This window comes from Pipistrellus kuhlii, unplaced genomic scaffold, assembly GCF_014108245.1.
Source record: "Pipistrellus kuhlii isolate mPipKuh1 unplaced genomic scaffold, mPipKuh1.p scaffold_m20_p_1, whole genome shotgun sequence".
In the NCBI taxonomy this organism is placed as follows: Eukaryota; Metazoa; Chordata; class Mammalia; order Chiroptera; family Vespertilionidae; genus Pipistrellus; species Pipistrellus kuhlii.
The window spans coordinates 122,599,081-122,612,425 of NW_023425404.1; the positions used below are offsets into that span (position 1 = coordinate 122,599,081).

Sequence of the window (13,345 nt, forward strand, 5' to 3'; positions counted from 1 at the left end):
AGATAATTTGTTCATTGTTTTTCAGAATTTTTTTTTAAACTCACTACTAAAAGAAAATGAAGTTGAGTGGGAAATGAAAACTCAAGAGTTAAAACATGACTAGATTTTCGTGAAATTTTTATAGTTAAACATTTTCTTACTTCTGTGTAATTTTAAGATTGTATAAGACATAGCAGTAAGAACTCGTTCTCCTTCAAAGATGTAGATATCCCATATTCTGAGGTTTAGCGTAAAGGGAGTCTGTAATTAAAAACAGACAGAAATAGGATTAATAGTTTGCCCAGTCTGATATTTGTAATTTCACAATTGGGTTTTGTTAATAAATACTCACACGATCAAGGAAACATTGGAAAAACCATTTCATTGTATAAAAACTTGTGTAAATTTCTTGAGAATCCTGAGAAAACAAAGACTTCATAATTTCTGGATTGTAGCAAACAAAACATGACATATAACACTAAAATTTACGAAAACTGTGGGAGGTAGCTATCAAAGCTACACATAAAACCATTTCATTACGAATCTTTTTTCATGTTGCTGTAAGATTTCTATTTTTTTTTCTTTTTGTTTCCTCTCTCACTTTTTACGTTTGAAAATCAAATCCTTCTTATGACAGGATTGTAATACAACATTTTATTCTTTTTAATATAGTTGATAGTGAAGTATCTTTGCTTTACTAAACTACTGTGTTTTATCATAGATCATATATATATGGTTCATTAAGGACAAGCTTATATGACCTTTAAAAAACTTTTTGTGCAATAAAAACACCTTCAAACCCTAGCCAGTGTGGCTTAGTTGGTTGGGTATCAACCTGTTTACTGAAAGATTACATACTGGTGTGATTCCCGGTCAAGGCATATGCCCAGGTTGCCATTAATTCCTTCTAGGGGGCTTGCAGGAGGCAGCCAATCAATGTCTCACACTCTCACATTGATGCTTTTTTCTCTCCCTTTCTTTCTCTCTAAAATGTCAATAAAAATCTTTTAAAAAATGCCTTCAAAATTACTGAAATATCATATATCTTTAAAAGCTGTATATATCAGCTTCAAAGAAGTTTGAGTTAGGGCTGTGATAGTTGATCAATCAAAATTTCACAAACTCAATGTTCTTTAAACAACTGGGAATTATAACTATACTAAATGAAATGGACAGCAATATAAATTGATAAGGTAATTGGGACCAAATGCTGCACTTAATTCTGCTAGCTTATCCTTGATGTAAGTGGGTTTAAGTCATTGTAGCATCTACCTACCAAGTGTTGCTTAAGCTTGGACAGGAATTTATTCAGTATTTTTTCGTGATGTTCTTGAAACCTCAAAAGTTTAGGAAAACCATGGACAAAAAAGCCTAGGATACAAACATAAAAATAATATTTCCTAAATAAGACCAACAAAAATTCCTATTTTAAAATACAATCTTTTTTTTTTCATTTTTAACTGTCAACAACAACAAAAAGTAAATCCTGTAGTTAGCAAAATATTTTCCTCCCCACCCAGAAAATAACTGTGTATGAGCTTTAATAAAACCCTGTAGCATAGTATTGTATTTATTTTTTAAAGATCTCCTATAACCTTATGAAAATATAAAAGAGGACAGAACATTTCTGAATTAAAAGGAAAACAAAGAAGCTAAGAAAATATGAAAAGTGAAGTCATTAATCAAGATTAGACTATAGGCAAAATTCGTGCAGGAGGTGAGGGGGGGCCGGGGGAGGGAGGGTAGGTACATGTGTCCCTCAGCACAGCCTGCACCCTCTCCAATCTGGGACCTCTGAAGGGATGTCCAACTGCCTGTTTAGGCCCGATGCTGGTAGGTTCAAATCTAAACAGTTGGACATCCCTCTCACAATCCAGGACTGCTGGCTCCCAACTGCTTGCCTGCCTGCCTGCCTGCCTGATTGCCCCTAACTGCTTCTGCCTGCCAGCCAGATCACCCCCTAACCACCTAACTACTTCCGATTGCCTGATCGACACCTAACTGCTCCCCGGCCAGCCCTATTGCTCCTAACTGCCCTCCCCTACAGGCCTGGTTGCTCCTAACTGCCCTCCCCTGCAGGCCTGGTATATCCAACTGCCCTCCTCTGCTGGCCTGGTCACCCCTAATTGCCCTCCCCTGCAGACCTGGTTGCTCCCAACTGCCCTCCCTTTCAGGCCTGGCCCCTCCCACCTGCCTTCCCCTGCTGTCCTGATCACCCTTTGCCCTCCCCTGCTGGCCATATTGTGGCAGCCATCTTGTGTCCACATGAAGGTGGCCATCTTGTGTGTTGGAGTGATGGTCAATTTGCATACTACCCTTTTATTAGATAGAATTATCTGTTCTCTTAAAGTATTGGGTCATATCTTAAATGTGCAAATTTTTATAGGTTATTCTAACTCTGATTTCTTATCATTTTGTTTTACTGTTAATATATTACATACTAAACATTTCACTTCTTTTTTAAGATTTATTCTTAACAATTTAATTAGTATCATTCTTCCAAAGTTTCTATCACTTTTAATCTTTCTATAAGTGACATTTAACAGCAGATAAAATACATTGGCACTATGTGATCAATGTTATATCAAAAATGGAATTTTTCTCCACCTGATTATATAATATCCTATATAATAAAAGTGTAGTTTGCAATTCTACAACCCGGGAGTTTGACCAGGGGGCAGGGCCGGACGAGGAAAGGGAAAGAGGCCACAGCTGGCTGCTGCCAGCCACTAGGGACCCTACCAGTGCATGAGTTTCACGCACTGGTTGGGTCTCCAGTAAAGTGTAAGATTTCTAGATGGCAACTAATTGTAAATAGTAAGTCAGTATTAATTTTGTGTATTTAATTCATGGAATCTTTCAGATATTTTTATTCACAATTTTTCTTTCCGATATTCTACATTCTATTAAAAAGGATATATATTTAATGGGTTTACAATTTTTCCATATTCATATTAAAGTTTCTTAGTTGTTTTATAGACTAAAGAAACATTTAGTCTATAAATGTTTAATTCAGTCTTCCAGACTTACTTGATCCTGAAGACCACTTTTACCCCATAAAACATCTGTTTCCCAAAGCAAAACTATGTTCCTCACACACTTTTGGGAAATACTGCTTTATATATTTTGGGGAAGGGCTAGTTCATAACTAATTCTGTTTTCTAAGGTGTGTGTAAAAATTTCCACAGACATTCTACTCCTCCCCTAGTAATGTTTTCCAGTGAAATGATTTCATAAAAAAAATCCATATCTCTGTCTGTGCCACTTTCATGGTCAATTTGATAGGGATTGAAACTGGAAGAATCTCAAGTGTCTGATTTTAAAAGTAATGTTCTTCAATAACAAGTACTAGCTAAAATACTTAATTTTTCTTCACTTTTCAGTGATATCCTAGACTTGATATTTTAAATCTCATTTTCTTCAACCCTCACTTTATTGTATACATTTATAAGTGATACTTAAATATATGAAATGCAAAAAAAAAAAAAAACTTTTCAAAATAGGGAAGTCTTCTACATATTTATGTATACCTAAATTATAACATTCCACTGTACTACAACATATATCAGCAATACTATCTCATGGTAAAGCAAAATAAAAACTGATGCAAGGCAGAGTTATTTTTCTTTCAAGATGCTGTCCATTGGGTGGCAGTTCAATGTAATATGTCAGACTTTTGGAGTCTATTCAAGAGGTGCAAAATGTCCATAAACAGTTGCCATAAAGATAGTATTTTTTTTTTTTTTTTTAATTCACAAGGAACACTAAGGAAAATAGCCAAATGCTAACACACACGAGTGGTCATGTGCGAAAACACATACAGACCACACACATACAAAATACCCCCCAACCCACATAGTAAGAATGTGAGTTTTAAACTATGAAAGGTCATGTGAGATTTAATAAACTGTAAACTATGGAAAGTGATGTTAAAATGTCACTTTAAACATGTGGCAGGTTCCCTACAACATAGGTTTAAATATTCATTTAAATGGCACTGGGAAAAATTATTTTCCCAGTGCCATTCATGTGATAATACCAAATAAAAGAAAAAATCTAACACCAATCACTCCAAGAATGGTTAATGTAAGTTCTTTAGCTTTTCTAAATTCCTCCAAACTTAAATTAGTTTATTCTGATTGGAGGGGCAATTAAAAAAAGAATTTTTAAATGCCAACAATATACCCTGGGGTAAACACAAAGGAATATAAATGTGAACAGAAAAATTTAGAAGAGTTCAATAAAAAAGAATGAAATAAAAATAAGTAACAAACACTAATTAACTGAATGAGCCCCAGCAGTAAGTTTTTGTTCTTAACTCTGCCAACCATCTTCCATAGTTGTGTTTTAATTTACCTTCTTTCACCCTCCTTTGCTTATTATGTAAGATAACTATGGGGCTTTCTTACCATGCATGGCATGTTTGGGGCCTGAGAAGAGTTTGACCAGGGCCCAGAAGGCATCTTCTTCATTCATATACATAAGGAGTAAAGCTGTGATCTGGCTCATCCCCTGACAGTATCCAACTTCCTGAAGAACAAATGAGAACAAAGAACTGGAGGTTTTAAGATCGAATTATATGCATATGCACATATAAAACTGACCTATAAAATAATCAGAAAATGCCTAAATACATTCTTGAATGAGCAATTCCACAAAAAATTTTAAATACCAACAATATACTCTGGAGTAATACTATTCAATACTGTTCTAAAAGGGTACTAACAGTATATATATGCCTGGTACACGAAATTTGTGCATGGGTACAGTCCCTAGGCTTGGCCTGTAATCAAGGCCATCTTCCCCAGCTGTCTGCAGCTGGCCTTGCTCCCCAATGCCCACCCCCCCATCCCCATTCGCCATCAGGTGATCAGTGCCTGAAGGCTCGGGGAAGGGACTGAGTGGTCGGCTATTCCTGCCAGCTCGCCAGCCCTAACCCCACAACTGGTGTCCATCAGGGGATGGGAGCCTGCTGGCTGGGGAAAGGGACCAATAGATGGTCAGTGCACCTCATAGTGACTGATCTGGCAGTCGTTCTGGTCATTCTGCCATTAGGGTCAATCCGCATATTACCCTTTTATTATATAGGATAGAGGCTTGATGCACGGGTGGGGTCAGGCTGGCCTGCCCTGAAAAGAGTCCCAGATTGGGGTGGGGGTCCCTGCTGGGATGGGGATGGTCTGGGCGAGGGACCACAAGCGGTTTGCAGGCTGGCCACACCCTCGATCAGAGTGGGGGTCCCTGCTGGGTGGTGGTGCCTGGCTACACTGCCGACTGGTGTGGGGGTCCCCTCTCCGGGCAGGCCCAGCCTGGGTGAAGAGCTGAGGGTGGTTTGCAGGCTAGGCACACCCCCGATCGGGGTGGGGGGCTCCCACTGGGGGTGGGGCAGGGCTGGGCGAGGGACTACTGGAGGTTTGCCGGCTGGCCAAACCCCCCAGCTTTGCCAGGAAGGACGCCTGATCTAATTAGCATATTACCCTTTTATTAGTATAGATTCTCAGCTCAATAGTCCTCTTCTTTGTTCAGATGCTGGCAAATCTCTCTCCTCCTACAGGTCCCAGTTCACTGTCTGTCCTTCTCTAGACTTCTGGACCTTTATGTATACACATTCACAGCCTGTGCCCCTACTCTGAGAACTGCCCACTCTCCCCATGTCTCCTGCTCATCAAGTGGCCTTAGGTGTAAATGAACGAAAGCTGATGGAGCAGAAGAGGACACTTAACCCCAGGTGATCGATAAATTGGCTGCACTAGCTAATCACAAACTCTTTCCAGGAAATCTGAATAAAGCCTCAGAGACTGTACCAGATGGTAATGTGTCCTTGAATAGAGTGGTCACGGTGAGTCTGTGGTTGCAATTTTAGCCATGGAAAAACTGATAAGTAGGCAAAGAAAGCAACTAGAGAGAGAAATATTGGAATAAACAGTTTATATAGGTAATCAGAGTTAGCTCAAGAGGAAGGGAGAAAAAGTGTAGCTCTTTCTCATGGAAGGCTTTCCACTACCTTCAACTCCTAGGAGGCCCAAATACTGCTTCATTTCTATGAGAAGTTCCTTTAGTATACTCCTTTTTAACTTGCCCTAGTTTGGGATTTCTATCCCTTGTAACTTAAAGGTTCCATTATAATAAAAATGACTTATCTCAAGGTTCAAGGCTGTCCTTCCTGAAACCTAGTCAGCAAGCATTAATTTAACACCCAAATTAGGTTCAACCCTAATTGATCTTCCCTAAAATTACCATCTCCCCCAGAATGATAAATATTTTAAGAACAACGTGTTCCATTACCAGAAAGGTTAGCCTTAGTCTGCTCTTTGGAATAGCAAATAGACACAGGCAGTAGCCTAGTTGAACCTCACTGAATGGATCAAGTACAAAGTAAAAATTAATTTAGCTACCAACTTCCTGTCTTTCTACTGCTGGTCATCCCCAGTCCTGTTTGCTTAAAATAAAAATAAAACAAACAACAACACAAAAATAATAAGCAAACAGGCTGCAGAAAGAGGGAAAAAGTGAGGTTTACTGATATGCTGTGAGTTTTCCCACTTCCAAACCAGCTTTGCTCTAGACTCAGGGTCACTGTAAGGAGCCCTGAAGAGATCCACAGAGATCAAAGACTGGGGGACCATCTAGTCCTGAGATGAAGAAACTCAGCCCAAAGGGCCTTGTTAGGAAGGGAGTGCTAAAAGATTCCTCCTATTCCTCAGAATGCTCCCCCAAGAGCTACAGGCAGGCATGTTCCAACTTACCGTATTATAAATAGAATATGCAGCAAGAACATGGAACAGGGACTGTTGCCTAGAAGGGGAAAAAATTCATATTGAACACAATCTAGTTATTTCACACATTTTAAAAATTATAAGCTTTAAAAATAGGTTGACTAAAAATAGATAATCCACATAAAATTACTAATAAAGAAATGAACCCAAGCTCAAATTTTAACAATTTCTATGTTATTTTATTTTAATTTTATTTTATTTCTATATTGTTATTTGAAATTAACAATTTCAAATTTATACCTAAATTTGAGGTTAGATAACACTCATTTTGATAGAAAGAATTTATGCCAAAAAACATAATAGACTTCACAATTACTTACATTTGTTGCCTTCTTTCATTGAACTATTCTCACTATAAAATCATCCCTATGGAAACAACTGGCCTGACAGAACCATTGAATGGCCTGAGTTCCTTCCCACCAGCTAGGTGTACAATACCTGTAAAGCTGAGGCAATGTCTTCCAGGAGGTTGTACATGCTTTAAATCAGCCTGCAGTATATGGTGCTGTCTCTCCCATAGCCAGGACCCAGAGGTCTGAGACTGAAGGGGTGGAAGTGGGAAGGGCTCCACCCACAATTATCTCTAGTATTCTAGTAGCAAAATGTTAATTTCCCTTCCCATCAACCTTAGGCTCTCTGGCAGTCTGGAGGTCTTAGAGGGCTCCCACCAGGAAACACAATGATTCCACTGAACTGAAATTGGAGACTGCCACCCACACTTTTGGTTCCTTTTGCCTTTAAATCAAAAGGCAAAAAAGTGGCTGAGATGACTGATCCTAATTATTGAGGGAAAATTGAGTTGCTACTACATAATGGACATAAGGAAGGGTATATCTAAAATATAGGAGAACATTTAGGGTGTTAGCATTACCAAAACCTGTGATTCAAGTCAATAAAAAACTACAACAATCCAATTCAAGCTGGATTATTAATGGTCGAGACCCTTTAGTAATAAAAGTTTAGGTTACCTCACCAGGTATATAACCACAGCCAGTGGGAGTAGTTGCCGAGGGAAAAGGAATTAGGGACTGGATAGGGAGTTATAAACTAGCTCTGACCACATGCCCAATCAGAAATGAAGACTATAAATTAGTATTTCATCCTTATTTTTGGTATATGTTTGTCTATGTTAAAATATTTTCCTTCCTTCTCTTTTTCCTTGTCACCTTATGAGATATAGCAACAATAGTTAACTTTATATCATAGTAATTAGTTGATAGAATATTAAAGCAGAACAGTAAACAGACATCCTTTGTGGGGAAAGGGTTAACATATTCAGTCATAAGCAGTCAGGGTAAGGTATAACTTTGTTATTGTTTTGTTTGGAAATTAAATTGATAAGGGTTGACTGTGATGGGGAAATACTGTCAACTTGGCAAGACTACAGTAAGTGCTGCTACAAAGAAGGTATTTTGCACATGTGATTAAAATCCATAATTGGTTGACTTTAAGTAGAGCAGATAGTCTGGGTGGGCCTGATCCAATCAGTTAAAAGGCTGTAAGAGCAGATCTGTGGCTTCTCTGAAGAGGAAATTCCTCCTGTGTCAACAGCTTCAGCTCATGCCCAAGAATCCCTTTGGACCTCAGACCTGCCTAGTCAGCCCCTAAAACTGTGTAAGCTAATTCCTCACAAAAATTCTCTTTAATATATAGTGGGTGTGTGTCCGTCTCTCCCCGCCCCCCCCCCAAATTTATATACAACTTTTAATAATTATAAAGGCAGTGTTTATTAAAATACATTTCATTTTTAAAATTGAGCCATCAGCTATTAAAGTGTATATACATTTTGGGGGACAACCTGTATATATTTATTGGTTTCTGTTTGTCTGGTTGAACCCTAAGCAATATAGAGGTCAGCAAATATACTTTTTATACTATACTTTTTATTCATAACTATACTTTTCAGTCATAGTCAATTCATTCATTCATTTCACTAAAGGTTGTTTTTTTTTTATCTACATATGAGGTGATGGTTACAGGGATATATTTATCATTGACACAATTTTCGAAAAGCAACACAATCTCTCATTTCTTTTCCAAGACGTTTAATGAAAGTGTCATATTTTTAAGAATTCAAATATCATAATTCTTTTAACAATTTTGTAGCACCAACTATGTAAAAAATTTAAAAGTTTAAGTTAACTTTGAACCTAAGTTTCACACATGAACCAAATGATCTGCAAAGCATAAAACTTCGGGACCTGAATGAAAATTATTAGTCTTTAGGAGACAGTCTAAACACTAAAATGTTTAAGTTAATAAAAATTTTGATTCAGACTATTTACAAAGGCTATTTACAATGCATAATATTAAACTTTACTTACTTGACACCGTATCTGTCTCTAAACATAATATGGTCCCTAAATGTGCGGTTGACATCAAGGTCTATTTGTCTGATATCAGGTGAACAACTACGTGCTTTGTGTTTTAATTTCTGAAGAGGAAAAAAAAGGGGGGGGAGAGAAAACACAATTTGACAAGTAGTAAAATAATTTTCATTTTAAAAGTTCTTTTGGTTTAGGGAAATCATTCCCACTGTTCAAACATGAAAAAACATTAAAAGGTACACAATGAAAAGTTTCTCTCCTATTCACCCCCATCTCTACTATTCCCATTCCCTCTTTTCCCATTCCCTTTCCCCTCCTGTCCTATCAATAGAGGTAGATGCTAATTTTGGACAGAGAACTTTTTGGTGTTTGCATTGCAATGTAAAAGCTCTTCATAGCTAAGCCATCTAGTCTACTATGATTTCTTTTTTTCTTTCCAAATATTCTTGTTTTTCTTGATTATTGCATTATTTCTTAATCTGTTTGTCTTCTACATTGCATTATTTCTTGATCTGTTTGTCTTCTACACTAACTCAATCCCAAACTCACTTTAAGTTGCATAAATCTCTTCTGGTGATGCTCAAATAGAAGGGGTATTCTCCCAATTTCAACTGTTTGCAGACATTGCTCCCAGAGCCTTTTGACCTGCTCTAGTTTGGGATACTGCACAGGTGTCTTGGGTCTCCCTTCACCATCTGCTAGGCCTCTCCTTGCTTGGGTCCCCTGTTTCCTGCATTTCACATCTTCTTTTCTGGTTTATTTCCTTGTTCCGGAGGACCACATCCTCCAATAGCTCCTGTGAAAGGCTGTATTTTTTGAAACTTTGAATGTCTGATAGCTATCCCCTTTCTTAAATATTTGGCCATTTTGAGTTCTAAATTGGAAAATATTTTTGCTCAAAAGGCATTGCCTTCATTGTCTTCTAACTTCCATTGTTCCCATTCTAATTCATGTTTCATTATATAAAGTCTGTTTTTTCTCTCTAGAAGCTTATAGGAGTTTCTCTCTCTAGGTCTGAAACACATTTTTTGTGCTTGGTTTGGATCTATTTTTATCCACATGATTGGGCATTTGATGGATCTTTTCAATCTTAAAAACTCATACATCTCTCAGTTCTGAACAATTTTCTTCAATAATTTCTTTGTTGATTTCCCCAGCCTCTCCTCCCACGTTCCCATTTTCTCTTTCTGGAACTCTTATTATTACAGTGTTGGATCTCCTGGGCTGTCATTTAATTTTCTTATTTTTTCTCTATTATTTCCATCTCTTTGACATCATAATCTACTTTCTGAGAAAATTCTTCAATTGTTATTTTCAGCCCTCCTCTAGAATCTTTCATTTCTATTATCATTTTTATAATAACAAATTCTTTGCTGTTCTCAATTGTTCCCTTTAAGAGCATTCTATACTTATTTTATGGATGCAATATCTACTTTTATCCTTCTGAAGATATTGATAGTTGTTTTGTTTTCTTCTACCGTAGTTTGTTTTTTCAAGTTCCTTTTTTTCCATTTGTCCTCATTTATCTTTCATATTAGCTCCTTTCCTTAAATGAACAGTGACACTTCGTTGTCTCGTATATTTAAAAGTAGCAGACGAACAGCTGGTGGAAAGCTTTGTGTGCAGAGGTGGGGATTCACAATTGTCTTCAGTGGTTGGGTAGTTTCACTGGGGTCCCCCTGAAGTCAGTATCTTTGGGTTAATTTTCTTAAGGTGGTCAGATTTTCCAGAAAAGGCTCTTCTGATCTGCCAAAAAGACAGGCACCCAGCAGTCGGTATTCTAGGAGCTGAGTGGAAGGAAAGACTGCAATGCCCCAAATTCAGGATATTCAATTCCTCTGTACATGTGTTACAGCAGCCCACACTCAGCAATGCCTGTGTTCTCCAGTCCAAAGGCCCAAATGGTGAACCTCCAATCTTCTGCTTGGGTTGGGGAAGGAGACTTAAGGGCTCTAAATGCTTCTGCAACGGACTTTTAACCACTGTGTTTAGCTTCACTTCCACTTCCAGAGGCACCTGGAATTGGTAATTATCAAGACTTGTGAAGATTCTGAAATATAAATCAAGTGTTTCTCCAATTTCTTACTACTAGCTTATGATTAGTTTTCTCAGGTTTGCTAAGACTACAAAGTATTTGTCTGAATTCTAGTTTTCAAAAATTGGCAGCTGTTATCTCTTCTATTTTTTTCTTCCTTGTGGGTTTGTCTTTTAAAACACCCTCTCCTGTCAATTTAGTGGCATTTCACCCATGTTTAATCAGATGGGAGATTAAAACTTATATAATTTATACTTACCCATGATTAAGTCTCATTAAGCCATCTATACACATATGTTATATTGACCCATTGACTGTAAACTGGTAATATATTTCTGCTAAAATCAATTCCAAAAATATACATAAAATATAATTGTTAATTCCAGACTTAAGCTAAACGTGAAAAAAAAGAGATATATTGGATGTGAGTGTAGATGTAGTTTTGTGTTTTGAGGTGGAGCTCAGAGAAGAGCAGCTCTGTAGTTTCTAAAACATTCCAACTAGCCATGGTGCCCTTCAGAGTTCCAAGGACAGAGGAAGATAACTTAGGAGTGTTGTACTGGAATCATATGACCACTAATACATTATTATGTGCTCTATATGATGTAAGTTGGTCCAGAAAACATTACAAAAATTTAGCTTTAAAAATCTTTACATATTTGCTCTTTCAATATCTGGGGAAAAGGTAATGGGTAAGTAAAGAGGTTCAATTGTTGTCCTCTAGGCCTCCTGGTAAAAGATATCAAAACAAAGAAAGAAAATGTTTGACAAGACATGATAAAATAGAATTCACATAAAATTTAGTTGAAAGGAAGTAACACATCTGTGTGTGTGTGTGTGTGTGTGTGTGTGTGTGTGTATTATTGATATCAGAAAGGAAGGGAGAGAGAGATAGAAACAACAATGGTAAGAGAGAATCACTGATCGGCTGCCTCCTGCACGCCCCCTACTGGGGATCGATACAATAACCCAGGCATGAGCCCTTGACTGGAATCAAACCTGGGACCTTTCAGTCTGCAGGCCAACACTCTATCCACTGAGCCAAACCAGCTAGGACAGCCTAATGAAAGGAGGTTGGCAACCATTCCACCATTCGCTATGACCAACTGGGGGCAGACACTCAATGCAGGAGCTGCCCCTGGTAGTCAGTGTGCTCCCACAATGGGAGTGCCACTCAGCTGTCCAATGGGCAGCTCACAGCTGTCGAGCACCACTGTAGTGGCACAAGCCTCTTCCAAAGACATGCCCCCTGCACACCCCTTCCCCGTGTGGACTGGGACCAGGATGGGAACTGACTGGGCATGAGCCTGCTGGGAGACTGCAGTGGAGCAACAGGCACAGCGGGGCTGGGATGAGTGGGAGTGGCGTCAGCAGACTGCCAGTTTCTGCCCAATCCCCACAGGCTAGGCTGAAGGACTCCACTGGTGTATGAATTCGTGCACTGGACCTCTAGTATAAGAAACATCTTATTTAAAAGAAATAGATTCTAATGAACCTATAAAACTGAGGACAGAAGTTGTGTGGAATGCATTTAAATGAAGAACTAGCACTGTGGGTTTGGCTTACAAGATTATTAAGCCCCACTAAAGCTGTAGATGAGGTTGTTAACCACAATAGACTAAACCTCTACCATCTGTAGGATATTTCACTAGGCCCCAGAGAGACAAATAATGATGAGACATAATGTTCTCCAGGTTCATTCATGCTGCTGCAAAAGAGTAAAAGTTTCTTCCTTTTTATGGCAGGGCAGTATTCTATTATGTAAATGTACCACAGCTTTTTTTTTTTTTTTTTTTTTTTTTTTTAAATCCACTCATCTACTGATGGACAGTTAGGCTGCTTCTAAATCCTGGAGAACATTTTGCTAAGTAAAATAAGCCAGAGAAAGTCAAGTATCATGTGATTTCAGACTGTCTTCTCCACAATTATAAGAGAATAAGTTTCCATTGTGTTAAGCCACTCAGTTTGTGGTACTTTGTTATTTCAGCCCTAGGAAATGAATACGGTATGCTGAATAAAAGTAATTTACTTCTTGCCCTAACCAGTTTGGCTCAGTGGATAGAGCGTCAGCCTTCAGACTGAAGGGTCTGGGGTTCAATTCTGGTCAAGAGCATGCACCTTGGTTGCAGGCTCTATCCCCAGTCCTGGTCCAGGATGCATGCAAGAGGCAACCAATTGATGTGTCTCTCTCACATCAATGGTTCACTCTAGATATCTCCTTCCCTCCT

At 38.3% G+C, this 13,345-nt stretch overlaps 1 protein-coding gene across 5 annotated transcripts in view; it reads right to left on the bottom strand.

Moving 5' to 3' along the window:
* The window catches only part of USP6NL (USP6 N-terminal like), a 169,081-nt gene that overhangs the window by 26,524 nt on the left and 129,212 nt on the right, over positions 1 to 13,345 (bottom strand). For 4 of the 5 annotated variants that reach the window (XM_036407957.2, XM_036407947.2, XM_036407977.2 and 1 more), the window contains 6 exons: positions 9,080 to 9,189; positions 6,726 to 6,774; positions 4,389 to 4,509; positions 1,256 to 1,350; positions 332 to 397; positions 141 to 240 (listed from right to left, as the gene is read on the bottom strand). In XM_036407957.2, the coding sequence (XP_036263850.1) occupies positions 141 to 240; positions 332 to 397; positions 1,256 to 1,350; positions 4,389 to 4,509; positions 6,726 to 6,774; positions 9,080 to 9,189 (541 nt within the window). The remainder of the gene's footprint in view (positions 1 to 140; positions 241 to 331; positions 398 to 1,255; positions 1,351 to 4,388; positions 4,510 to 6,725; positions 6,775 to 9,079; positions 9,190 to 13,345) is intronic. The other variant, XM_036407989.2, reaches the window with a different exon arrangement.